This window comes from Anas platyrhynchos, chromosome 8 (genome assembly GCF_047663525.1).
Source record: "Anas platyrhynchos isolate ZD024472 breed Pekin duck chromosome 8, IASCAAS_PekinDuck_T2T, whole genome shotgun sequence".
NCBI lineage: Eukaryota > Metazoa > Chordata > Aves > Anseriformes > Anatidae > Anas > Anas platyrhynchos.
The window spans coordinates 24,919,485-24,945,618 of NC_092594.1; the positions used below are offsets into that span (position 1 = coordinate 24,919,485).

General features: G+C 38.5%; 2 protein-coding genes across 6 annotated transcripts; one reads left to right on the forward strand and one right to left on the reverse strand.

Annotated features, from left to right (window-relative positions):
* The first annotated feature begins 47 nt into the window (after positions 1 to 47).
* CTBS (chitobiase) lies at positions 48 to 5,929 on the forward strand. Its single transcript, XM_027462664.3, has 7 exons — positions 48 to 235; positions 493 to 631; positions 1,653 to 1,861; positions 2,659 to 2,830; positions 3,752 to 3,849; positions 4,562 to 4,723; positions 5,166 to 5,929. The coding sequence occupies exons 1-7, from the start codon at positions 104 to 106 to the stop codon at positions 5,349 to 5,351; spliced, it is 1,098 nt and encodes a 365-aa protein (XP_027318465.2). The 5' UTR covers positions 48 to 103; the 3' UTR covers positions 5,352 to 5,929.
* On the reverse strand, positions 5,390 to 26,122 carry SPATA1 (spermatogenesis associated 1). 5 transcript variants are annotated; one of them, XM_021274332.4, is made up of 13 exons: positions 24,887 to 26,122; positions 24,028 to 24,134; positions 20,002 to 20,119; positions 17,917 to 17,970; positions 17,497 to 17,821; positions 17,141 to 17,389; positions 14,425 to 14,569; positions 14,217 to 14,277; positions 13,172 to 13,289; positions 12,187 to 12,312; positions 10,178 to 10,347; positions 8,468 to 8,566; positions 5,390 to 7,514 (listed from the first exon to the last, which is right to left on the reverse strand). In XM_021274332.4, exons 1-13 carry the CDS (start codon positions 24,920 to 24,922, stop codon positions 7,410 to 7,412), a joined length of 1,713 nt encoding a protein of 570 aa, XP_021130007.3. In that variant the 5' UTR covers positions 24,923 to 26,122; the 3' UTR covers positions 5,390 to 7,409. The 5 variants fall into 5 exon arrangements, with proteins under 5 accessions (XP_021130007.3, XP_005022342.3, XP_071897615.1 ...); XM_005022285.6 differs by having other exon boundaries at positions 12,187 to 12,351; XM_072041514.1 differs by lacking the exons at positions 24,028 to 24,134; positions 24,887 to 26,122 and adding an exon at positions 20,417 to 23,261 and having other exon boundaries at positions 12,187 to 12,351.
* Positions 26,123 to 26,134: the final 12 nt, after the last annotated feature.

The window sequence follows — 26,134 nt, forward strand, 5'->3', positions numbered from 1 at the left end:
CTCTCACCGGGGACCCAGCCTCGGCCCCGCGGCCTCCGGGGCGGAGCTGCTCGGCCGGACCCGCCCTGCCGCGGGGCGCGGCGCGGAAGCGGAGGCCGCAGGCATGGGGCGGCCGTGGGGGCGGTGGCTGCTGCCCCTCGGCCTCCTGCAGCTGCTGGGGGGTCCCGGAGGCGCAGCCTGCCCCTGCCGGGAGCCGCGGCTCTGCCAGCCCGTCGCGGGCACCGGCGGCCCCGAGGTTGGCGAGGCTGGCCGTGGCCGGAGGGCCGGCTGCGGGGAGGGAGGCTGCGGTGCTGGGAGCTGCCCCGGTGCGGGGTGAGCCGCGCTGGGCGCACCCAGGGGGCTGGATTCAGCTCCGGGCCGTGAGCTCCCCACCTGCAGCAGTGGCACAGCCACGCCACAGGGCTTCGTGTGAGGGGTGGGGAAGGGAGAGCTTGAGAAGGGTCCCGTGGAGAAGGGTTGGGAACTGATGGGACGACTTCTTCCTGCCTCTAGGTCTTTGTGTTCGATGTGGGGAAGAAGGCCTGGAAATCCTATGACTGGTCGAAAGTTACAACTGTGGCAGCTTTCGGGAAGTATGATCCAGAGCTTATGTGCTACGCTCATTCCCAAGGTGCCAGGGTAGTGCTAAAAGGTGGGCAAACTCATCAAAATATGGGTATTTCTAAGTAAATAGGAGCATAACGTGCATAGGACTAGAATACCTTGACATTTTACAGCCACAGCTATGTGAAGTGTTAAAATAAGTAAGGATTAAGTAATAAGAGGATAATGCACACAGGGCTATAATACCTTGGCATTTTGCGTGTGCTGGTATGCAGGGTATTAAAAAGAAAACCAGTGATGGCTTGTGTCACAGTAATAACAAAACCATTCTGGTGATGTCCAAATAAAATCTCCCCTAACGGAGCTTCACAGCCATAGGAGAGCTGCAAGGAAGGGAGGAAAGTAAAGCTGTAGAAGACAGTTATTTGGGTCTGTGTTCTGGATGTTATGCACAATACCCAAAAGACAGGGTAAGGAATGGGATTGTAAGCAATTTTTAGTATTTTTCACTTCAGTTAATCCCTGTGTTCTAGGACGTGATGGAGTTGGAAAACGTGAATGCTCAGGAGCTTTGTGTACAAAAGCTGATTAGAAAGACAAAGTCCGTTGGGTCAACCTATGCATATGTTCTGGTCTTGGATTTGATGAGGCATAAACAGAATCAAAGACCACAATGTGGAGAACAACAAAGGTTAAATGTAAAAGTATGTTTATTTTAAGCAGTAAGACACAGTCTCTGGCTCCGTGGAAATACTGGAAGTCAACTGATTTCAAGGAAGGAAACTAAGAGTGGCTAAAAGTATTAAGTAGAAGGAAGGAGATGCTTAAAACTGTAGAAAACAAATTCCAAAAGGAACTTTGTTTTAAAGACTGTCTCAAATAAGTTTGGTAATCTCTCCTGGTATGGATTCTCAAAATTATGCTTGGAAAAAAATTAAATTAAGCCCTTCCTATTTTTCACATATGGCGTCAGGATTAAGTAGATGCCATTATAGTTGTGGGGATGTTTTATTTTCTGGTTATATTACTTGGCTTGGTAAAGACAAATCTTTCCTCCTTATTGTGATGCAAATACATGTTATGTTGACTCTTGAACACCTCTTATCTAGGTGACGTACCTCTTAAGGAAATTGTTGATCCTGCTAAAAGAGCAGCCTGGATATCCCAACAGGTGGACCTTGCCAAAAAACAGTATATGGATGGAATTAATATAGATATAGAGCAAGAAGTTAATGAAACCTCCCCTGAATATTATGCATTGACAGAGCTTGTTAAAGAAACTACAGATGCTTTTCACAGAGAGATTCCAGGATCACAGGTAATAAAAATGTACTTCATACAAACATTGAGTTTAACTTCATGAAACATATGGAGTTTTGAGAATGCTGTTTAGCATATGAATATGAAAATAAATGCCAAATCTAAAGCATGATACTATCATCAGTAGTTAATTATGAATGTTAGCTATGATATATATATTTCTATCATAAAATGATATATATCACAATATAGTCTATATGACTATATAGTCTCTCTCTCTCTCTCTCTCTCTCTCTCTCTATATATATATATATATATATATATATATATATATATATTTCTATCATAAAAATCACTCTCTTTGACCTACATTAATTTAAATGGCAGAAGGGTTTCGTTGAGATTTGCAGGTACAGTGTTACTGCCCTGCTGGGGGAGCTGCCAGTTACTAGTATGGCTTAAGGACTCTTTTGAAGCAGGGCCTTCTGGTGAAAAAGCTTCCTAATGTTGTCGTAAGCTGGTTATTGATATTTTAAAAGTTTGCATCATGCTTCTTGTTTTTGATCAGATGGTTTTCATGTTACAATTTCTTTGGTGTTTTAAAATTACATGGTAAATGGTGAACTAACTCAGGAAAACAGCATTTTGGGCCTTGAATTCACTAACAATGGCAGCTTATTACCTAATGTTCGCTTTATCAGCTGAGCAGCTGATGCATATATACTTCATTGGTATCACCATGTGCTGAACATTCTGCAACCTTAGGGAAATACTCTTTAAAAGTTACAGCTCTGTAACCATAAATCAAGAGTGCCTAAGTGCTGTACATGATACTAACATGCATTTTTCTGTCAGGTAACATTTGATGTGGCTTGGTCCCCTGCATGCATTGATAAAAGGTGCTACAACTACACTGGGATTGCAGATGCCTGTGATTTCTTATTTGTGATGTCTTATGATGAACAGAGCCAGATCTGGACCGATTGTGTTGCAAAAGCCAATGCTCCTTACCTCCAGACTTTAGTTGGTAAGGACAGATGCCTCTTCAGAAATTGGAATATTTCTGTTTGTTTGTATGAATGGTTAGAAACAATTGCCTTTTCTTAGACGTGTTTTTTGTTTTATTGAGATTTTCTAGTAGCCTCAAATAATGTGTTTTTCTAGTGGGAAACCAGTATTGCAGATCCCTATGACACTGTGGATAGACTTTTAGCAGTTGTGTGTTCCTACTTGTAAAGTTGTTGTCTCGCCCTTATGATTGTGAAAAACACTTTTAGAATGACAAAAGGCAGCCAAAGCAAAGGTGTCTGCCTGGGCTTGCAAAGAACCTGCAACATTTGTCTCATCCTTGTGAACTGTGCGGATCCCTTTGAAGCTGTAGCTTCCTTTGGCAAATGTGGGTTTAAACAGTCTCTTGTGTGCATTCCCATCTTTCTTTTTTGGCTGGTACAGCTGTTCATGCACATTCACAGTGAGTTGGATTAGGGAACTGACAGTCTTACAAATAAGACAAGAGGGAGGTTATTTTAAATTTGGATCAGTTCTCTGATTTGCTTTCCTACATAGACCCACAAGGAGCTGTCAGCACAGGTGAGCTGAGAGGCAAATGAGAATGAATCCTGATTAAAACAGCGCTTTCTTAGTGTTTTGTCTTGTTTTGTCTTCCTTGCTTTCTAAGAAATACCTACTGATGAAGTTTGAATTAGTGTAAATATGTCAATGCTTATTGGCTCTGTCGCAAAAGCTGCTATAGACAACTGAAGGTGTGAGCAAATCTATAGGATGTGAATAGAGAAAATATATGACTGTGGGTGGGAGGTAAAGAACCTGCACTTTAGTTTCTGTCCAGGGATCATGTATGACCTGTGCTGGCTCTGGCTGTAGATTAGTTGCAAGAATATAAAACATGGAAAAATGCAATAATTAATTTTATTTCCTACAAAACTAGGATATGAAGAGTACATTACTATGGGCATTGATCCTAAGAAGCTTGTGATGGGCGTCCCCTGGTACGGCTATGATTATGTCTGCCTAAATTTATCTGAGGTAAGATAAAGATTATTCATTTACAGTCATACTGTTAATCTTTTTTTTTCCTTGGAAGGAGCCAGCTACATGTTAGGGATCCTGTTTGTGGATTAGGAAATTCTGTGGTCTGATGGTTAAGAGCTTAAAACTGGTACTCAAGACTTTTCTTTGGCTGGTAACTGATAAGCAGTGTGTTACCAAACAGGGCTTTTTATCTCCCCCTGGGCAACCTGAACCCTATAATATACCCAAGCACCATATTTCACTGAGGAGCTGTAGATGTTATCTGTATGGGAAGAGGTGATGTCTAAAGGCACTACAACACTTTTACCTGCCTTCTCAACAGTGATTAAGCTCACTGCTTAAAGATCAGGTGTAACAAACAATAGCAAAACTAGGACTTAAAGTACAGCAGTTTATGGATAAATCACGGAGTCTTAAAAAACATTATACTTAAGAAAAATGTAAGGAATTAAAATGTAAGGAATTAAAAGTGGAAGGGGAAAAGATAAGACAAATGTGTAGGTTGAATGATGACAATCCAATTCTGTGGTACTACAATTTGAACAAAATCTGTTTAATTTACTTCTGTTTGGAAGTAACATGACTAGCACAGATAGTTGAAGATTTGGGGGTTTTGTGACTTTATTATTGGCTGTACTGCTATTTTGGAGTTCAGTAAATCTACATTACATTAAACTCCTGCACTCTGCTTTTTTTTTCCCCCCAGGATCATGTTTGTTCCCTTTCCAAAATACCTTTCCGTGGGGCTCCGTGCAGTGATGCCGCAGGGCGTCAGGTCCCCTACGGAGCAATAATGAAGCAGGTGAACAGTTCTATTTCAGGGGTGCTATGGGATGAGGTACAGAAGTCTCCGTTTTATGAATACAAGGTATGTCTCCCTTTACAAGATGCCATGCATGTTGCGGACGTGTTTATGAACCATAGTTCTTTGATTATAAAGTTTTCAGGGTTAGATTTTTCAGTTTGTTTCCTACTTTTTTTTTCACGTAGTAAAGGATGGGCAGATTTTCATCTTTTGAATTTCTTCTTCTGAAGATGGGGTGCAATGGCTGAACGCTACAGGCATAATACAGGTTTTCATTGCTCCACAATTTTATTGAGGGGAAATTTGTAATGTCAAAAAGGGTGTTTTGGCCAAAGAAATCCTATAGCTTCATTCTTCATTGTTACAGTTTTCTGATGTTGATGACTGATCTAAACTAAGATAGATGCTGCACTGAATAGAAGGTGTAAGCAAAACTCAACAGACTTTAATGTATCATATTACTGTCAGTATCGGCCTATCTACAGAAGTGTTTGTGTTTTCGTAGGATTCTCTTGGTCAGTTCCACCAAGTATGGTTTGATGACCCTCACAGCATCTCTCTTAAAGCAGCCTATGTGAAGAACAGAGGCCTAAGGGGCATTGGCATGTGGAATGGAAATAGTCTTGACTATTCCAGGGAAGCTGCTGCAGAACAACAAACTGAAGCAATGTGGCAAGCCTTGACACCGTAAGAAGTATATAAAATTGTGAATCACTTGATATAGAACTATGAAAATCAGATTTTTTTTATTTTTTTTTTTTTATTATGACACATAATGTATAACAGAATTCTTTATAAACATAACATGATTACAATCAAAACTTTGAGAGCTGGTCAAATTCATCTTGTTATTTTGTATGCAAAGCTGTATCTTCATTCTTCATAAAGTTCCGGTATTGCTTCAGCAGTGCTCTTTAAGAGACTTATCACCCGTTTAATTTTTCACTACCATAGAAAGTTGGTTAAAGCTTCAACTTAGAACATATCTGGTAACAAGTAAGACCAAGTGAATTTACAGGGGTCATCTAATAACGGTACTCTGCTGAGGCTGCCTAATGCATGGAGAGATGGACTGCTGTCTACAGAACTTTTTTGTTGTTCAGTAAAACACTGTTTTTGTTAAGGTTGATAAAGTGTTGTCTGTTTATACATTACTTGTTCCGTGGTTTACAGCCTACATTGTTTCTCAGAACTGTTTCACAATCAGATTGAAGTGCAACTATGCCCTGCTTAAGTGACTCCATTAATTAAACTATTTAATTAGACATATGTAGACAGTTTTCTGTTTTTGTTTTTTCTTGCTAAATAGTTACAGGGAAACCAACATAGAGTAATAGCACAGAACCAGAAGCACTACCATGATGATGCCAAGGAGAAGATCTGAGCATCTGACTGCTTGATACTACAGGTGATGAAAAGCAGGTGAAACCTACTAAGTTTGCATCATCCTTTTTTTTTTTTCCCCTTGGTAAATCAGAGGGCTCTCCGCTAGAATTCTAGGCTGTAGCTTTTGTGGAAAAACTGATGAATTTATAAGACATAAATACTATTTATGTTTATATGCTAGACTGCAAGATAGGTATATTTGACCAAATTGAGACATCAAAAAAGTTAACTTTAAAAAAAAATTGATTCAGATTTTCCAGTAGCCAATTGCCTGCTCTTGTGTCTTAAAACAATTATGAACTACAAGACACAGGATTCATTATTGAAATGAGCAAAAGCAGTTGTTCTTTTAATACTAAATTTAATACTTAACACTAAAATCTATGCAAATCCTCTGTTTAAAAAATGAATTGTAAAAAGGGTGGTTTGACTCAAGACATTTGGAAGTCAGTCCTCTGAGAAGTTGCATAAGTTTCTTCCAGTATTACTGATTTCCCGTCAGGGTTTCACTTGCAGTAACAAATACAGCTTTGTCAGCTTTTTAGCAGACATGAATTCCTAGCACGTTATTGTTCTACTTAACGTAATAACATCTTGAACTTCAAAGTAGCAAACAGATTTAGAAAAAAATGACTAAGAAGAGTTTCTGATTATTTTTAGAGAATTGTTATGTAAGTACATGCACATGCATGAACTTAAAGAAAAGCAGAGCATACAGTACTGGAAATAGTCAAAACAAAGCTTGCATCTTCCACTAATTATAGAATAAAGCTAATGTTGATGCAGTTTTCTTGGGAGGGAGGAAACAAAACTAACTAGATATGAAAGAACTAGAGATTTTTTTTCCATAATTAATAAAGGTAATAATACACCAATTTATAGATACGTATGCTTATAATGACAAAAATAGACTTCAGTAAATAGCTAAATAAAAATTACTTTTGCTAGAGTTCTAAAAAAGATGCATTTTAATCATTTATCAAAAAATTAAATAGCTGCTCCAACAATCTGAACAGGAGGTTTTAGATTATGGGTTTACGTGCTTAATAGGTATTTTGTTAATGAAGGAACATCAGCATACTGAAATTGCATGATTCACTAATTTGCACTTTTAAAATAACTTAGTGAAATGTTTATCAGCTACTTGAACATACAGATTAACTTAGTTTGGTTTTACTAACAGATTTAAAAAGTGATATGCAGTCCCTTAGTAGGCTAGTATACAAATTCCACACTTACACAGTTAATGTCTTTTTATAAGAGAACTTTAAGAACATATAAACAAATGCTCTGAATTTCCAAGTTTCTATATACATTATAGGACTTCTATAGACTTTACAGATGTTACAGTTGAGTCATCCTCTTAAATACCTGATTTCCCAGACTGGAGAATTAAAGCTGAATGAATCTTCTTCTGTGTCAGTTCTGCTCTCAGTGTTCGTAAATCAGATGCTGCCTGCTTTCTCATCTGCAGAAGAACCAGTCATTTAAGGAATTGTAATTTAATGAAGCTTTTGGAGTTGACATGCATATGAATTTATATAACTAAGATTGAATTTTATACAGGATTGCTGAATACACGATACATCTTTCATCTTTGAAATCTTACATGTCTAATTAGATAGCTTAGTTCTAGCACTATGCCTTGGTGCTTTTAAGAGACAACCATGGAATTCATTGTTCTTTTCATTCCTTGTTATACAATGGAGGAAGTGTACCCACCCTAGGTTAGACAGTAAACAGGATCACGGGCAATCTGTTTGATGCAGAAGACTCAGGTTTCAAACATTCATAGCTATTCATAGTCTATCCAGTGTGAAGGCCTGTATCATCACCTTCCTTTCTAAGGAAGCCACAGGTAGCAATGGTATGGAATAAAGCAGGTGAAGAGAACTGCTGTCTGCTCGGAGAACCATTCCCTCCTTTTTTTTCCTTTATACCTTTTTCTTTTTTTCTTAGCTATGGTGTGCAACTCACCAGTATCTCACCTAGTATGCTCCTTCAATTACCATCAGAGTGGAATAGGAATTTCATGAAAAAGATTGCAACATAGTACCTTGAAAATGTAAGTAAGTACTTGAATGCCATACATTCAAAAATCATCTTATGAACTAATTCTCTGGAGTAATTTGGCTCAATTGCTAAATTATGATAACTAATACCATGAAACTTGAAAATAAGAACTGTACAACAAATGTATTTTGAACACCTGGAGGTGTTCAAGACCAGGTTGGATGACGCCCTGGGCAGCCTGATCTAGTGGGCAGCAGCCTTGAATATGGCAGGGGCTTGGAATGAGATGATCTTTAAGGTCATTTCTAACCCAAGCGATTCTATGATTTAAATTATCTAATATTTAGAAAGATAGTCTTGTACCATGTAAGATTCTGACACTTTATAACTAGGATAAATGCAGAGTACCTTAATTTCTATTATGAGCTTCATTTTTGTATCATCCAGCTTCCTCCTCAGTTGATCGAGTTCATGCTGCACTCTAGTAACCTGGATGATTTTGTTATTCTGTATGAAACAACAACAAAAACTTTAGTTGAGCATTAAGATACCTCTTCATTCATTCAGTATTACTTCACCACTCAGAAACAATTCTCTAAACTCTTTCCAGCTCTTCGACTCTCTTCCAGTCTTCAGTGCTTACCTGGCATCTCGTTCTGCAAACAGTCTGCTCCCCAACAGAGGGCAGCTCTCCTCAACAACCATCCAGCCCTTCCACTTCCCCTAGGTGTGGAAGTTCTTCCACTCCCTCTTTGGGAAGTTGAGGTCCAGATCCGATCTCCTGAGTTAACATGAAGTTGTTTTGCAATTAACTTTTACAACTACCCCCCACATAAAATAAAAAGGCACGCTTCAAATATATATAATTTTTTTTCCCTCACAGACTTAGCATCACTTTCTCCCCTAGGCAGTACACTTACTTGTTGATAAGATTGCTACACCACAGAGACCCTAGCTTCCTGGTTGAAACCACAGAGAAAACGTGGAAAGGTACACAGTCACAAAGAAAAAAAGCAGGCTGGGCAGTCGGACCAGCTGGGGGCTCCGGAGGAATGACCCGTCATCGCATTCAGTCACCAGCGTGGACAAAGCTGGTGGAGGACAGAGCTCAGCAGCAGCAGGATCTGCTCCCTGGAATCCCAGCGCCCAGCTTTTCCTGCCTGACTGGCCAGCAGCAATTCCTCACCTCACTTGTGAGGGGTGGAGATCACAGTTCTCCTTAATGAGCCTCATAGCTCATTAAGTCCTGGCTCTCATCTCTGCATGCTAGCCAACACATAACTGCTGTATGCATTTGAAGTTATGCACATCCTTTGTACAGAGGCGCCTTGTTCCCTGCCAAGGAGGTCTAAAAACCCTGACACCCAAAAAGAAGCATTAACATACTTGAACATAACTCGTAATAGAAATGTAATATGAACACTTCATATTTTTATATTTTAGATATATTATCTCAAATAATCCACATTTGTATATAATGTACAATCTTAGATTGCCTCCCCCCTTTCAGATACAAGCATAAGACACTACATGTACTTCCACCAGTTTATAAATTTCGTAGTCTAGCTTCAGATTCGCAACTAGACTTGCTTCTATGAATACATTTAAAAAAAACAGCAGCTCTAACTATTGGGAAGGGTGTTTTCCCCTTTTATCTTTTTTTTTTTAATTCCTCTTTGAACTTCCCCTAATTTGACACCAACAATGTAACACAAGACTCAGTTGCACAATAATTCAGGTGTAACCACTCCAAGAGTTTCAGAGGTGCCTCTTCCCCAAAAACAATTAGAATTCATCACCTCTGTACATGAAATTTTAGATGAGAATAAGGTAGAGCTGAACAATTCATTAATCATACGAAACAAAAGGGGAGTTTGTAATGAGAAGGTATTGTACAAACACAAAGCTGAAAGATTAAAATCCTTAGACTCAAGCATTTCTTCAGTCTTTTTGAGAAGAATGGAATGTGGTAATTCTGTAGTGGCCACACCTTGGATTATTGAGAGATATTTGGCTATTAAAGCTAGTTTAGAAGTCATCGATGATGAATTTGTTACTTTCATTTATGTTTTATACAAAAAAAGTAAATTGTGTTAAAAAAATAGTTTAGGTACATACCTTCAAGTTTGTCTTACTGTTCAGTTGTTTTCGGCTATCTCTGGCTTCTAATTGCAAGAGTAATTTCTGGTGGTAAAACTCCAAATCTTGTCGCAGTTTGTTTAAAACATCCTCCAGTGAAGCAGTAGCCTTCTTAGTTTCAAAGTATTTCTTTTTCCATTCCTCACGAACTACAAAGGAAAACAGTAATACAGTTTGGTCTCATTCATCTTATTCTAAGGTCTGTTGAAGACAGAAATGATGATACCGATCTCACAAGACTCATTTGGCCAATGCACACATTAAACATTAGCAGTAGGTTTCTTAAAAAAAAAAAAATCACGAAAATCTTTTTCAAATGACATTCTCTATACATGCAGTAGAATTTTCACACAATCACCTGCAGCATAAGGTTCTCTCTGTCTACTGAGACAAAACACAAGGTCCAAACCCCAAATTTCATTTGGCCAGGCAGTTCTGCAGCCTTCAGCTGCACAGGTGCTCCAGACCTGTTAAGGCTGGTGCTCACCAGTCCGAAGCCCACAGCCTCCTTATAGCAACAGCATTAATGTCTTTATGCAGAATCTGAGCTCTGCACAGCCAGAAATTTTGATCAGAAGTCCCAAGATCATGAGAAACACTTAAAATTTAACCATGATTCCTTGAGCTATGTTGTTATGTGTTAGTGGCTGGCACATATATATCCCGTATGTGGTGTGGCAGTCTTATTGCCACATACATTTGTTACTCTGTGATGTGTCTTAAATTATTCCTTTTTTCAGGCATATTTTAAGAAAGCAAGATAACTCTTTATTAAAAACTCACTCCCCTCCCCCCCCCCCCAAAAAAAAAAAAAAAAGAAAAGCCCGGCTACTGGAACACTATACAGCATGTAACCAAGAGTGACCATTAGCACAGCAATCTTACGATGAAATTAAATATGGACTATTGCTGGGCCTCCAGAATATGCTCTTCCCTTCATACCTTTAGAAGAAGCATGTTTGTGAATGCATTCACTTCTGAAATTGTACAGTCTCATTAAAATAATTCAGAGGTACAAATACTCCTGAAAGAACCTGCAGAAGCTGTTCAAATTCTTGTGAAATAACCTTTTATTTACCTAACTGAACAGCATAATTTAAGACAACATAAGAGCAGTTCAGGACTTAATCTCAGCAGGGTAACATAGCTTGCGTTGCAGCTCCATGCTACTGCAGATTCACTCCTTCAAGTGGCCAAGTTCCCTTTTTAAAATACAACTTCACTCCACTGCAGAGCATAGCATAGCCGTGCCCTCAGAGAATAACTGAAAGAATTGGCATGTCTTCTCCTTTTGACAAAGCTACAGATAATAGTTGAGATTGCCAGTGATTCAGCTGTATTTATGTACAAAGAGTGCTCTCAAAATGTCAATGTAATTAAATCTCATCTCTGTATAAATGGAATGTGACATCAGGAGGATAGCTTAAGTATAAACTTGAAAATAATTTTACAAAGAAAATCTGAGTGAGATTTCAATTAAATACTCCCTTTGTTAAAAAACAAGGTTTGTCAAGCTTGCCATGAAAGGCTTATAACTTCCATGCCATGTGCTGAATTATTAGATATTATTAAAAATAAAAAATACTATGCTGGCAATTGGAACATAAGCCCTGTCACCACAGTAAAACCTCAGTAAGCACCAACTATAGGCAATTTTAGAGTATGTCAATTGTCTCAAGGCTCAAACAGCAAAATGGCCAGTAATAGCTCTTTGGGTGCTGTATATACACAGGAAAAAACTTGGACAGTTTATAAAAGCCAGCATATTTTTAGACTTACAAAACTGCCCCCCCCCCCACCAAAAAAAAAAAAAGTAGGAGACTTTTCAACCTTTCTACCATATTATTACACAAATAAGTCTTCTCAGAGCTACTGCTTAGCCAACTGCACTCTCTGTAATTAAGCTCACTGACAAAGAGACAAACATTTTCACATTAGTTTCAGTGTTTCCCAATCATTCCAAACTCCAAAATAAATTAAAAATGTACCATGGTATCTCCTCAGCTTATTTTGTTCCAGTAGCCCTTTAGCTTTTTTGACAAGTTCTTCTCTATTTTTTTCCATGTGCCTTCTGTCTTTCTTCATTTGTTCCAATTGTTCTACCATCTTGTTTTCTAAAGATATTATAATTATATTTATCAAGCATCTGGATACTGTAAGTAGGAAGGATCAATCAAAATTTTTGTAATGCACCCATCATAAATCATGCCAAGAACTCTGTCAGAACAGGCAGTAGAAATTCTTCTATTTTAATAAACTATTCTGACTTTTTTCAGAATATAAACGATTCCTGACTTTTGGAAATGGCTGACACATTAGAAGAAAATGAGAATCCCAGCATGCATCCAGGCATTTATACACACACACAAACAAGTAAACACACTTTTAAATGCCTAGGCAGCATGTCAGTAAAATCAGCTTCAGAATCTATTCAGATGTATATAGCATAAACTGAAAACTCTTGCAACATCAAGCCACAAAAGCCTCCAGAGGATTCCTTCTTGCTTCAAAACACTTTGTGATACACATCTTTCTTTAAACTATAGGCGTCAATAAGCCTATATAGGTGTTAATAAGCCTGTAATAGCTCAAACTTTTAACTAGACTGTAACAAGTCAGTCACCTCCCTTTTCACTATTCTGCTACACACTAGCTGAGGATCCTCTGCAAGTTAGCATCTTTGCTTCATTCTCACGTGAGCCAACAGTATTTCCCCCTAAATTCCCTCCTTATCTCCTTCCACACCCAAGTCCATGAGACCAATCTTCTAGCAATGGGAACTTCTGCCATACTCTATGAACAACTCAGGCAACATTAGATGCCTGCAATTTTCCAAATACAAATTAATTTTTTTAACAATCCTGGGAATAAATATATGTACAAATTCTTTCATAAAGTATTTCTGTCTTCATCAACTGTTCAGTCTTGATTAAATGTTAACTCCCCATGCATTTCTTGGAAGCACATACTTACTTTCTGCCTGAAATGCAGGAACCTGAGCTGGGTTTACAGAAAGTGACAGAAAAGGTGGACCAGGAGGTGAAATATATTCTTTTGGACAAGTAGAATTGTTTTGCTTGTTCTCATCTACCTAGAGGGTCAAAAGACAAAACTACAAGTACATAATTTATAATCCTGAACAGTCACATTAAACATGCTTTGAAAGTGGTCTGAGTGAATGGGGAGGATGTATTGGAACTCTGAATATAATCTCTGTTATTCATTACAAACTTCCAAACAGATGGACATCTGCAAACAGCATCAGAACACTGAAATTGCAGAGGACAATACATGGACCAAAAGACAGACTATTGCTAAATATTCTTGTCCATGTCTGTAACTCCACAGACTACTGACACTCCCATGTAAGACCAAGAATGACCGGCCTAAAAACTGCTGTCAAGCTCATTGGTTAACAAAATCTGGATTGCTCATTTCTAAACCAAAGTTTATAATAGCTCACAGATGACAGTAGTGACAGTGGTTATCCTGTATGACTGCATGTGGGTGCTCTGTCTTCCTAACCATGTTCTTATTCAGATACTATGACTATACCGTATGTATGTTTTAAATAATTTTTTTTTTTTTCTCGGAAGTTTTGCTTGAGATTAGGATTTATCCCATATAAGACTAAGATTTATCCCATAGGAAATACGAAATTATAAAAACATCACTGATACAGCCAATACAATGCTGCTGTCAAGAACTTGTAAAAAATAAATTTAAAAAGGCTAATGTTAATACGACTGAAATAGATACAACATACATAGTTCCTATTAAATGATAACCAGAGGTATAACTTCTGATTTATCATTGTGTAGATATACAGCTGATTTATCATTAGCAAATCTCCAAAGCAGCATTGCATAAATTAACTTTGCTCAATTACTCTAAAATCTACATTGCATGTTTTGTATTTCTAATGAGTTACCTGTCTTACAAAATTAGTCAGTTTCTAGGTGGAGGACTGTATTTATTGCTCCACATTAAAGAGAATATGCTACCCTGAAAAACATACCTGATTATCCAGTTTTTCACCAGGACCAGTTACAGACTTGCTGGTTCTGTACTGCAGCAAACTAAAGAGAAATTCAAAGAAGCAAGTGAAAATTCATGCAATTATACTGTTTTACTTCTCCATTTTCTTTCATTTATTTGAAGTATGTAAAATAAGTTTTTTGTTATTATTATTATCCATTCTTTTATCAGAATTACCATTTACTAACCTTTGGTTTCTGTGTATATATTCTGTGGTTTGGTCTTCTAATATTTCAAGATTTCCAGAATCCCGTGTTCTGTCTCTTTTTAGTTTGGTATCTTTTTTGTGGTCATTATTTTCCATGTTTGTAACTAGGAGTTTGGTGTTTAGTTCTGTGACAGGATAATGATGATCAAAATACACAGATTACACTCACAAGATTTACACTTTTTTTGACTGTCAACACCTGAACTTTCCAGCCTGTATTAGAAATTCAGTGAGTCGATACAATAAATAGGATTACATCTGGGGTAATGAAAGGTTTTCTGAATAACAGAGGAAAGAAATAAGGGGGAAAAAATCTACTTCTGTTTCAAGAATTTGTATCTAATTCTGGTAACAAGTAGAGGAAACATGACAACAGGTAATGAGATCATTTAATTATTTCTCCTTTTCTAAAATAATTCTCTAACATTTTCCGCCTTTGAGACCCTGAAGATCTCCTACAAACTGGAGCCAGCAAAGAAAGTGACAGCAAAATGTTTTGCATTTGAATGTTATCTCCTTTAAATTATATAGACTAAGCGTTTCAAAAGAAAACTGATGACAGAATTTGCCTGTACTTTAAATTACAAAATTCGACATCCTTCATCATTCAAAATAAAGTTCTGGAAAACTTCTCAATTGTATAAATATGCCCATATATATGCATATATGTATTATATATATTATATTAGATATACATATATGTGGTCTCAGGCTTCAGTTAACATGATGACAGAGGGACAAAGCTAGTTTTGACAGATTATTAATGGAAACTGAAATTACGGAAAAGTCATCTGTGAAGGCTTTTCTAGTACACTCTTCAGACACATCTAAGATCACAATATAGAATCATAGAATATCCTGAGTTGGAAGGGACCCTTAAGGATCATCAAGTCCAACTCTTGACACCGCACAGGTCTACCCAAAAGTTCAGACCATGTGACTAAGTGCACAGTCCAATCTCTTCTTAAATTCAGACAGGCTCGGTGCAGTGACCACTTCCCTGGGGAGCCTGTTCCAGTGTGCAACCACCCTCTCTGTGAAGAACCCCCCCCTGATGTCAAGCCTAAACTTCCCCTGCCTCAGCTTAACCCCATTCCCGCGGGTCCTGTCGCTGGTGTTAATGGAGAAAAGGTCTCCTGCCTCTTGACACCCCCTTATGAGGAAGTTGTAGACTGCGATGAGGTCTCCCCTCAGCCTCCTCTTCTCCAGGCTGAACAGGCCCAGTGCCCTCAGCCGTTCCTCGTACGTCTTCCCCTCCAGGCCTTTCACCATCTTCGTAGCCCTCCTCTGGACACTCTCCAACAGTTTCATGTATTTTTTATACTGTGGTGCCCAGAACTGCACACAGTGCTCGAGGTGAGGCCACACCAGCGCAGAGTAGAGCGGGACAATCACCTCCCTCGACCTACTAGCGATGCCGTGCTTGATGCACCCCAGGACACGGTTGGCCCTCCTGGCTGCCAGGGCACACTGCTGGCTCATATTCAACTTGCTGTCTACCACGACCCCCAGATCCCTCTCTTCTAGGCTGCTCTCCAGCATCTCATCGCCCAGTCTGTACGTGCAGCCAGGGTTTCCCCGTCCCAGGTGCAGGACCTGGCACTTGCTCTTATTGAACTTCATGCGGTTGGTGATCGCTCAGTTCTCCAACCTATCCAGATCCCTCTGCAAGGCCTTTCCACCCTCATTCGAGTCCACAACTTTTGTTTTTTTACTCAAAGTACTGGATATCCAGAAAATCAATAAGGTGCCCATATGTATGAAAAAATGAGTATTGCCTCATTTAATAATTCCTCATTAGAAATTTGCAGTAGAACAAGGGTCATCCCCTTTATAATGAATGTAAAATTATACTCAAATATTAAGATTTGTCTTTCAAAAGTATTTCCTGAAAAACATTTTATGTTATCATTTTGATGCTAATTTAACAGTGGTCAATCCAATTTAAATGCTTCAGTCATTTCTTTATTTGTAATTACTAGAAATTTAGGAATATTAAGAACACTAGAGAACTGTTCAGGACTTGGCCCCCAGTATCCCTAAGATAATTCATTTTAAAGGAAGTAGTAGTTAACAGATGTCTTTCAAACTACATTTTCTATTTTGGCACAGAATTATTAGCTAGTTTGTGTGTTCTTTAAACCTCTCCATTCTTTTCTAACAGTTTCACTGTAATCTGTTCAAAGAATTCTCTTACCTCTCAGTTTTAGGAATGCTACTGTTCAATAGTACATAAATAAATCAGTAGTATATAGGAAGGAGGGGAGGAAGCACTTTCTTTTCATTAGTAATGTAGGTATGCATAAGATAACCATGGAAGTTGAAGTGAATAAATTGCATTCCCCAATTTCCTGATCTTTTTTTTTTTTCATTTAAAATTGATGTTGAATTATGGGATCCTTATCTTCCAATCTTTACAGCAGCTGCTCAGTAATTTGCTTCCATATAAATAAGATCAGACAAAGGCATTGACTATATTAAAGTGCTTCCCTACAACAGTACATAATTATAATGAATGACTCATCCAAAGTAAAAACTATGGTTCTTTGAAAGATATTATTTTAAAAATTAGAATACTGTTCTAACAGCAATATTCCAACTTACGTTGCAACTACAGATTTTTTTTAAACTTAGCTTTACTCTGCCAACTTTCTAAAAATCTTGGCTTAGCACCAAGACGACAATGAACAGTGTACCTTTTTGGAATTTCATGCGATTTTGGTGTGGTTGGTTAGTCTGGTGTTGTTCATCACTGTGGTTTATGTGAAGAGTAAGAGCATTTCCCTTGGCTTTGTCATTCCTCTTCGGAGTATCATGCTCTTCTTGATCTTCGCTATGGTGGTTTTGCTGGGATTTCTGTAACAGCATATAGCTCTTTCCAGACCCTCGATCTGTAGAATTTGAATGACTTGGTGTGAAGAGAGATCCACTGGATCCATTTTGATCTGCATAATAATTGATTTGAGAAAAAAATATATTATTTTATTGTAAATATTAACCGTAATAGTTATTTTACTCCATCACTCTTCTTTGCGATCTTTGTTAAACTTACCTTTCACTCTGAACTGTGTCTGTTTTAATGCAGTCCTGTTGTAGTCTTGCTCATGATTTGTGTTCAAAACTGGAACAGATTCTTTCTCAGTCCATTCTGCAGGACTGTGCAGTTCCTTATTTTCTAGCTGATGACTGCTCTGTATGCTTTCTAAAAATGGTCTGCTTTTTTCACTTTGCTGGGGAAGATTGGGTAGTCTCGATCCATGACCATACCTATTAGCTTCCGCATTAAAGTGGCATCTTTGTTTAGTTGATGATGATAACGGATAAACATCTTCAAAGTATTCCACTCCAGGTAATAAATATAATTCAGGATACAGTGCCTAAAATATGCAGTATATTAACCAGACACAAAAGAAGAAACTACCAACATGAAAAGCTTCTGAAAATGATAGCTTAAAAGCCATAAAATACATACATAAGGGGGAGCAAATGACTTCAGTTCCAGTTCTGTTTCTTGCTTTGCTTTTACCTTAGAAGATAAAGAACAGAAATGTAAACAGTAAAATACTTTCTTAACAACAATGTTATCACTTAATTTATGTATTCTATCATCATCTTTACATACATTTTTCTTCTGTAATAGCTTGATGGGGAAGAAGGAACGTAGAATGCTGTTCTATTTTCCAACATAGCACTGAAACTACTTTGTCTATTTTTCAAAATTTAAATCAGACACACAAAAGTATATGGATGTACTGAATACACTTCTTTATCCTTTGCACTTTCTCCTATGGTTCAAAGGACCTGATCTAACAATCACAGCAGAACAAAATCTTACACTGCCTTTGCCAGAAGTTGCTTCAAGTCAAATCTGAATAGAGATGATGAGTCTAACATAATTTTCTCTATTAATCTAACAAAACATCACAAAATATTTGATGTATATAGAGAAAAAAAATCTATGACTGTCCTACGTCATCTAGTACTTACTGTCTTGCTATTCTTTTTGTGATATACACTTTCAGATTTCAACAGTCATCCTAAAATACAAAATCTACGATAATCAATGTATATTTGAAAGATGTGTTCCAGTAGAAAATAATAATAATCTGAGTTTACATTTAAGTAATGAAATTGGAGTAAACATGGGGCCAAAAGCTGCTCTCAATAATGGCCACACAATGACATTGATTCACACTTAGAGACATGGGCTATGTGAAAGAAAAGGAAGAGCAAATGAACTTGGTTTTGGTTTGTTTTTCATTTAAAGACCCTCACTTGCAAGCAGGCTACAGCTCTTAGTACTGTTTACATTGTCAATGTTGTGAAACAGGACACTGAGAAAAAAAAAAAAAAAAATCAACAAATATTTGGTCATGGAGATTTAATTCAATTAGGTTACCATGACCCTAAACAACAAATAAACGAGTTATTTGCTTGCTTACATTACCCTTTATCACAAAATACACATCAAGCAACACTAAATCTCCCAATTAAAATTAAATCTTTGTTTCTAAAAATCTTCACTTGTATCTACTAATGTATTTCATCTACTATTAAACACAAAATACTTTATTCCTGCTATTCTCAAGGGAGCTGGAAATTTTATCCATTTACCTCAGAACTATCAGTGGGGAAGAAAATCTACCATCTCACTATCATCCAGTTAAAAACATCTTTTTTTTTTTTGGGAGACTTGCATATCTTGTCAGATTTAGATTGCATCACAATCTTTACATTCCTGTCTATGTTTCTCTACCTGCTTTTCCTAGTTTTCTGCACAGGTAATTTTAGTGATATTGTCTACAAATGAAATAAAAAACAACACCATTTTCTGCCTTGTATTTGGAAATCCATGAAAAACAGGAGAAAAAAGTCTTATGTATATCACTTAAATCTTTGTCTATTACACAAATGCACTTTCAATCAGTCTGATTTTCAGATTTATTTAATCTTTATAGTGTGTAAGATAGTTAAGTATATAGAGAATCAGACCAAGGAACAGTTATGATTCAGAGATGCAGTTTTTTGATTACATAAACCTCCTCAGGCTCTATTACTGGACTGATTCATGGAACAGAAATGTACATCAGAGAAGCTTTCATTCAGAGACTGATCTTTAAAGGCTATTGGACATGTCACAGCAGGACCATTTACAGGAATTCTGGCTTACTCAGCTCCCAATGCAAATTCTTCAAGTGCCATACTCCTAATCATGTCCTGACAATAATGACCTCAGGGGATTTTTTTAATGCAACTAGAATTGTCATATTTAATTTACTGTCCTATCAAAGCTTGCATCTTTCCACTGAATGGCAACTAATTACACCTGATGCTTTAAAGGACATTTCTAATATACCTATCCAGCCGTGCATTTGTATTTGGGGAAGTAGATGTTCTGACAAGAGCTCCTTCTCCAACATGATTCAAAACAAATACTAAGTGTGCGCCTAAATTCATCTCTATTTTCTTGTGATATTTTTAAATCCACAAGGACTAGATCTGTAGTTTGTATTATAAAGCAGAAGAGCACTAAAGAATAATAAAAAAATCAACTTACCACTGCTAGTTTTTTCCCAATGCATTTTAGAAATTTGAATTTATCTGCAACTGCAACTCCACCCAGGTATTCTCCAAGCTTCTCTCGTAGCGCTCTTAATGTGATGTGAGGAGACACCCTAGAATGTTGTTATTCATTAATACATCTGCAAGATCAAATAACGTTGGCTAGTTAGTAAGAGGGGGAAGATTATGCTATATAAATGCTGGCTTGCATGGCAAGAATGAACAAAAAAGGGAACTATGAACTATTTCCTGGAATGGAACCCAATTACAGATAGGTCAGAGATTTTTGGTGTGGTAGAGTCAGAACATTGTATCACACTATGGCAGACCGCATTACAAAGGCTGCCGTGACATTAGGCAGCAATATTTATGTTTTAGGAATCCCAAACAAAGGGAGAATATGAAAGTACCTGAAATTTGAAAAAGACTCTTGCTCATCTGCAGATGAATGACATAATTCATGTACAATTACGTTGGAAACTACAGTCATGCATTTCCATCTAGGTGACAGAGTTTCAGAGAGCCAGGCCAGGACTGTAGAACATACTTCTTCAAGCAGTAAGGAGACTTCATCACGCTCTACTTTTAACTGCCAAGCACATTCCTTTGGTTTTGTTTTCTCGAACACAAATTTGTAAGCAGGGTGTGTGCATGCGTACATGCAAATGTGTTTTAAATCAAAACCAAATACTGTAGTGTGAACATTTTTACCATAGTTTGGGGATGAGAGAGCTGACACAAACATGAATGACATCGTTTAATCTGCTTCTGGAAAGCATGCAAATATCAAAGTCATAAGCTCAGTATAAAAATCATCATAGACTAAAGCATCTCCGCAGAATAAAATCGAATGTGCAAGAGTCACACAAAAGCTCTGTATCTCAACATAAGCTGTTCTGATTGCTCCTATGCTGTCATTTAAAATAAACCAGGGAACAAACTCAGGCCTGAGACTGTTAATCACCCACGCTGCTTAAGTGTAAGTACACTACCTCACAGGGTTTTGGCCCAGGCCAGCTATCACTCTTCAAACAATGCACAGACATAGCTTGGGGTATAGCACATGCCATTCTCGGTTAACTAGTATGGACAAGGTCATGCTGTCCCTTCAACTTGGGCAGGTCTTCACCATTAACCTAAAAGGGTTTGCACACTCACATGGCCTCATATGCCTTCATTTCATACCCCAGATACGTGAAATACTCCCATTTTTTTCTGATAAAAACTGTATTTCAGTGGGCTATAATGCTTTCCTTGCATTATTTCACACACTTGGGACTTAGAGGACCCTCCTCCCTAAGGTCGTAATTCTGCCTTGGGGAAAGGCATGGGACAGAGAGATACCGAAGCCAAGCAGTGTGCGGAGTCGACACGTCTAGGCCTCGCTGCTTGGTCCCTGAGCATTTAGCTTCTGTTTATTTCTTTGCCATATGCTTTTTGCCCACACTTGCTACAGATGTTAGTCCTAATGTCATCCATTTATTTCAAGTGTATAAAGAAATACGTGAAAGATGGATACATAATTCAATATACATCCTTCCAGGGTCTTATCTGATAAGAGAGATGATCTGTAATTCAACTATATCTCATTCACCATAATTTTTTCAAGCTTATGCCACAGAGAAGGCACAGAGAAGTCCCTTGAACTGTTTTCTGAAACCCAATAAATGCAAGCTTTTTCAGAAGCAATTCTAAAACTGCACATCCTTCACACCCTTCCAAACCAGCAAAGAAATTTGAATCTAAGGTACATATGAGCAGCAGGGAAAACATCTATGTAACTATGAGGATGTATCATGGGAGAAAATCATTTAGGTACACAGAACCTGAAATGCACAACAGAAATTTATCTGAAAATTGTTTGCTAGAGCAGCTGCTAGGAACATATAATAACATATTCCTTGGTTGTTGCCACGGGCCAACAGAAGACTAGTCACATCCAGTCATTCGCTTCAGGGTGTTCCTTTAAAAGTAATGCAAACTAGAGTTCATTGCAGCAATATCATCTAGAAGTAACAAAAGTATGGGTTCTGTGGTGAGGAATGAGGAGTAAATAAAAGATCACAAGAGGCTGAGAAATCAAGTTCATGGGAACAAGAACCCAGGGCTGCAGATGATTACGTACTTAGTATTTTCCTCTAATTTCATGATTAATGGAAGTGGCCTGTATTTACATCGAGGAATCCTTTGTTCAGCTGACTCACAGAGTACTAGGACTGCCAAGCTGGCTGAATGGTGCTATCAACAACATCCAGACACGGTTAGTAGCAGCAAGGCTGCTGTTCACTCAGGTTAAAATAAGAGAAGATTCTTAAAATGTATTTTGTTTTTAAAGACAGTGATACACTGGCCCAGTGTTAGTTAATGTTAATGCGCTGCAACACTGCATAGCACCCACAGAATAATTAATTACCTAACACTCATTAGCAAGCAAAAATTACCTATCCAGGCATGGAATAATAGAATCACAGAATGGTTTGGGTTGGAAGGGACCATTAAAAATTATATAGTGCAACTCCTCTGACATGGGCAGGGACACCTTTCACTAGATCACGTTGCCCGAAGTCCTTACCAGATTGACCGCCCACAATTTCTTTGGGCAACCTGTTTCAGTCCCTCACCATCTTCACTGTGAAGAATTTCTTCCTAGTATCTATTTAAATCTGCCCTCTTTAAGTTTAAAACCATTACCCCTTGTCCTATCAATCCAGGCTCTGGTAAAAAGCCTTTCCTGATCTTAAAAGACCCCGTTAAGTACTGAAAGGCTGTAATAAGGTCTCCCCAGAGCCTTCTCCTTTCCAGGCTGAACAACCTCAACTATCTCCACCTGTCTTCACAGGAGAGGTGCCTGAGCCCGCTGATCATTTCTATGTCCCTTCTCTGGATGCACTCTAACAGATGCATGTCTTTCTTGAGCTCTAAACCCATTGCAATTGGTAAGAATCCTAATTTATGTTGATGTCTCAGAACTGAGCCTTAGCAAAATAAACTTACACCTGAGAGCAACAGGCAGTGACTGATGTCCAGTAATATGAAACAATTTAAAGTTACCATCCAGCTACGTATTTTGCACCTCTGCTGGTGACAAGTACAGCAAACAGAATAGATGCATGAACTTACTTTATCTGGTTTTGTGCAGTCTTTCAAAAACAACAAAAAAAAGCTGCAAGAACGAATACATTCTTCCATAAATGCTTATATCCAGCTGCTGTCAATTTTTTCAGCTACATGATATATTGTCTTATGGGGACAATACAAGCATAAATTTAAGTGAGTTAAAACCTACAGTTTAAGCTGACAAGTTTTGCACAGAAGCAAATGAGATGCATATAAAACCCCAGTTTCAACACACATCTTTACTTTTTTTTTTTTCTGTAAATTCTTACCTTACCAAATCCACACAGGTTTTGTGAGTCAAGCATCTAGGTGTATGAACCAAACTTCTAAAGTTATCAAAGATAAAAACTGCAGCTCTCTGTGCCAAGTTTGGCCCTTTGGGTAGTCTTCCACAAAGTGCTGACAGCTACCTGAGAGCCCACATAGCATGTGTTGTAGACAACCTTTCAGAAATATTGTAGAAGAAGAAAGAAGATATGCTGGCAATTGCATGGACATAATGTTTCTGTTTTAGATTTATGGCTCAGTGACAGGCTTTCCCATTTTCATTGAGCCATTCTATCTCAAAGTTGGCCCACTGTGGAAAAGAATTGAAGATTTTCATAATCAGGCTCAAGGAAACAGAAAAAATATGACTGTGATTTTACAACATGAATCGTTCTGCAGCAATACTAGCAGTGCTCTGGAAGTGCGTTACAGTGGTTCAGATCAAGGGCGGCACTGGCCTGATACAGCCCAAAGAGACATGGGCACCACTTACCCTCCGGAGATGATTAGAGAAGAATATTTTCTGACAGATATAATTATGCAACAGCTAGACTAAATGACTGAAGGACAATATTAAGGTGCTACCAGGTAAGTATTTTATAGGTGTTATCACATTTGGGCCTAAGACTATACTCACCTTATAAATCCAGCTGAGATGAACTTTCTAGTAAGAGCCACAGGAACTGTATTCAGCTTGAAGTTCCACACTTCCTCTGGGACATAAAAAACATGGAGCTCCACCAGCTAAATAAAGAACAGATTATCATAACAATTTGTGATTGAATGCCAGCTGACAGCATAGAAATAAATCACATCAGAACAAGCTCAACAATTGAAATGAGCAAAAAGAGAGCCTGTGCTCCCTGCTGTATGTCAGTGCGTTAGCAACAGATATAGCTTAAGGAAAAACAGTAATTCCTCTGGAGCATATGTCATGCATACAAGAATACTTCAGCTAAAAGCCTACCTTGTTTCACCTCCTAAGAACTGCTAAGCCATAAAAGCTTGATGCAAACATAGCAGAAAGCACAAGCAAGAAAATAATATCAAAGTATTTCTGACAGTCAATAATATGAATGACCTCGGAGCACAGAAGTGCACTTGGAAACATCTACAACAAGAAAAGCTAAGCCTGCTCTGAATAGTTTACTAAGACTGTGTTCGAACCAGTGGTCACTGTGGGACTCATCATGCCGAGGTCTTGTTATTGTTAGTGGATATCAAATGGTATTGACAAGGATGATACACACTTCTGAAAAGCACTGCCAGTAACTGGAAGCCATGCAAATAAAGCTGTATTAAGTATTTCTTCAATTGTTTAGATACTAAATATAAACTAGAAAAGCAGAATTTTTATACATACTAGGCTAAATGTACATTCTTCCTCTCAGATCTCCTAGATGCAGTACAGTGGCAGTTACTTTAATGTTTTTTTTTTTTAATTTTTATTTAAGAAATATAAAAAAATTGCTATGCAAAAGTATATAAACTCTCACCTGGGATGTCTGAGGTCTCATTTGACTGAATGACATACTGGTCGCTGTACGTGATCACAGTGAGTGCCAGATGGGCTTTCTAATATTCTTTTTGATTGAAACATTATTTGAGAATGAGTTTCATGACAATCTGTCACTGAAGAAGTTACTCTATTAATTTCCTTTATTATCTTCTTTCCATTTATGGAAGTCTCAGAGCTGTCACTGTGCTGTCTCCCAGCTCGCTGTAGACAAACAGACTCTGCCACACCTTTCTACACAAGCAGTGTCACCTAAGTAACTTGGTGACTTGCTAAATCACTGCCTTGCAGCTCCAACAGAGCTGCCCTGGAGTACTTCCTCTTAACACTTCTGTCTTTCCATAGAAGTATTTCAGCTGTATATAACTTTCTGCATGTTTTTTTCTGTGAACCTGAAGACCCAAAATGGGATTCTTGCAGGGTCTGGACTTATCTTTGACAAAGGGACAGTTGTTATGAGCTGACGTCAGGACACCCATGCATGGCACATTCCACATTGCACTACCCAAACACAGCACGCCATGGAAACTTGGTGGTGGCAGGCAACCGCATCAGAGAAACCCTTCCATAAACTACCTGTGCTCTGCCCTACCACTGCTATGGGAGCAATGAGCTCTCAGCAATGGCCTGACTAGACCTTCCCATCACTTCTCCTCCGTTACTCCCAAGCAAAGATGAGGCAGGTTACAGCCCAAGTTCCTCCCTGTATTCCGTACACATAGGCAAGACATCGCACTTTGTACCGCTATGTGCCACCTGTGCCATTCCAGGCTTGGTGGTCACTCCTGGGTGCTCTCTACAGAGAATATTGAGCTCCTCCTAGACTGTAGTCAAGAGCCAAACAAATTCACAAAAGTAAAGCTAACAACATTATTTGTTAGTTCTAAACATCAGTTTCGAGCTAGTATTTGGCTTGATACTATCACTAAGACTTGCCACCTTAGAACGAACATTACTTTCTCATAGAATCCACTGTACACGTAAATAGGTAAGTATGTATATTTTGTTTGCTTCCCGGACCGCAGGGTCTCTCCGCAGACACCCGGACACCCCACCGACGCCGCCCCAGCCGCACAGGCCGGACTGGCGGTGGTCCCCGAAGGGGTGCGGCTGCCACCCAGCTCCCCTGCGGGCCCCGAGCCGGCCCCCGGCACCCTGCGAGCTGCCCCCGCTGCTTCTCGCTCCCCGCCCCGCGGCTGCCGGCGGCCCCGCAGCGCCCCCCGCGGCT

Excerpts from the sequence above, each read along its gene's own strand:
- SPATA1 (XM_072041514.1), bottom strand. The coding sequence starts at position 20,760 with ATGTCATTCATGTTTGTGTCAGCTCTCTCATCCCCAAACTATGGTAAA. Across the intron at positions 20,120-20,416 it reads GAGTCTTTTTCAAATTTCAG|GGTGTCTCCTCACATCACAT; the intron begins GTACTTTCATAT and ends ACAACATTCTAG. Across the intron at positions 13,290-14,216 it reads GTGAAAAACTGGATAATCAG|GTAGATGAGAACAAGCAAAA; the intron begins GTATGTTTTTCA and ends TTGACCCTCTAG.
- CTBS (XM_027462664.3), top strand. The coding sequence starts at position 104 with ATGGGGCGGCCGTGGGGGCGGTGGCTGCTGCCCCTCGGCCTCCTGCAG. Across the intron at positions 632-1,652 it reads TGCCAGGGTAGTGCTAAAAG|GTGACGTACCTCTTAAGGAA; the intron begins GTGGGCAAACTC and ends CCTCTTATCTAG. Across the intron at positions 2,831-3,751 it reads TTACCTCCAGACTTTAGTTG|GATATGAAGAGTACATTACT; the intron begins GTAAGGACAGAT and ends CTACAAAACTAG.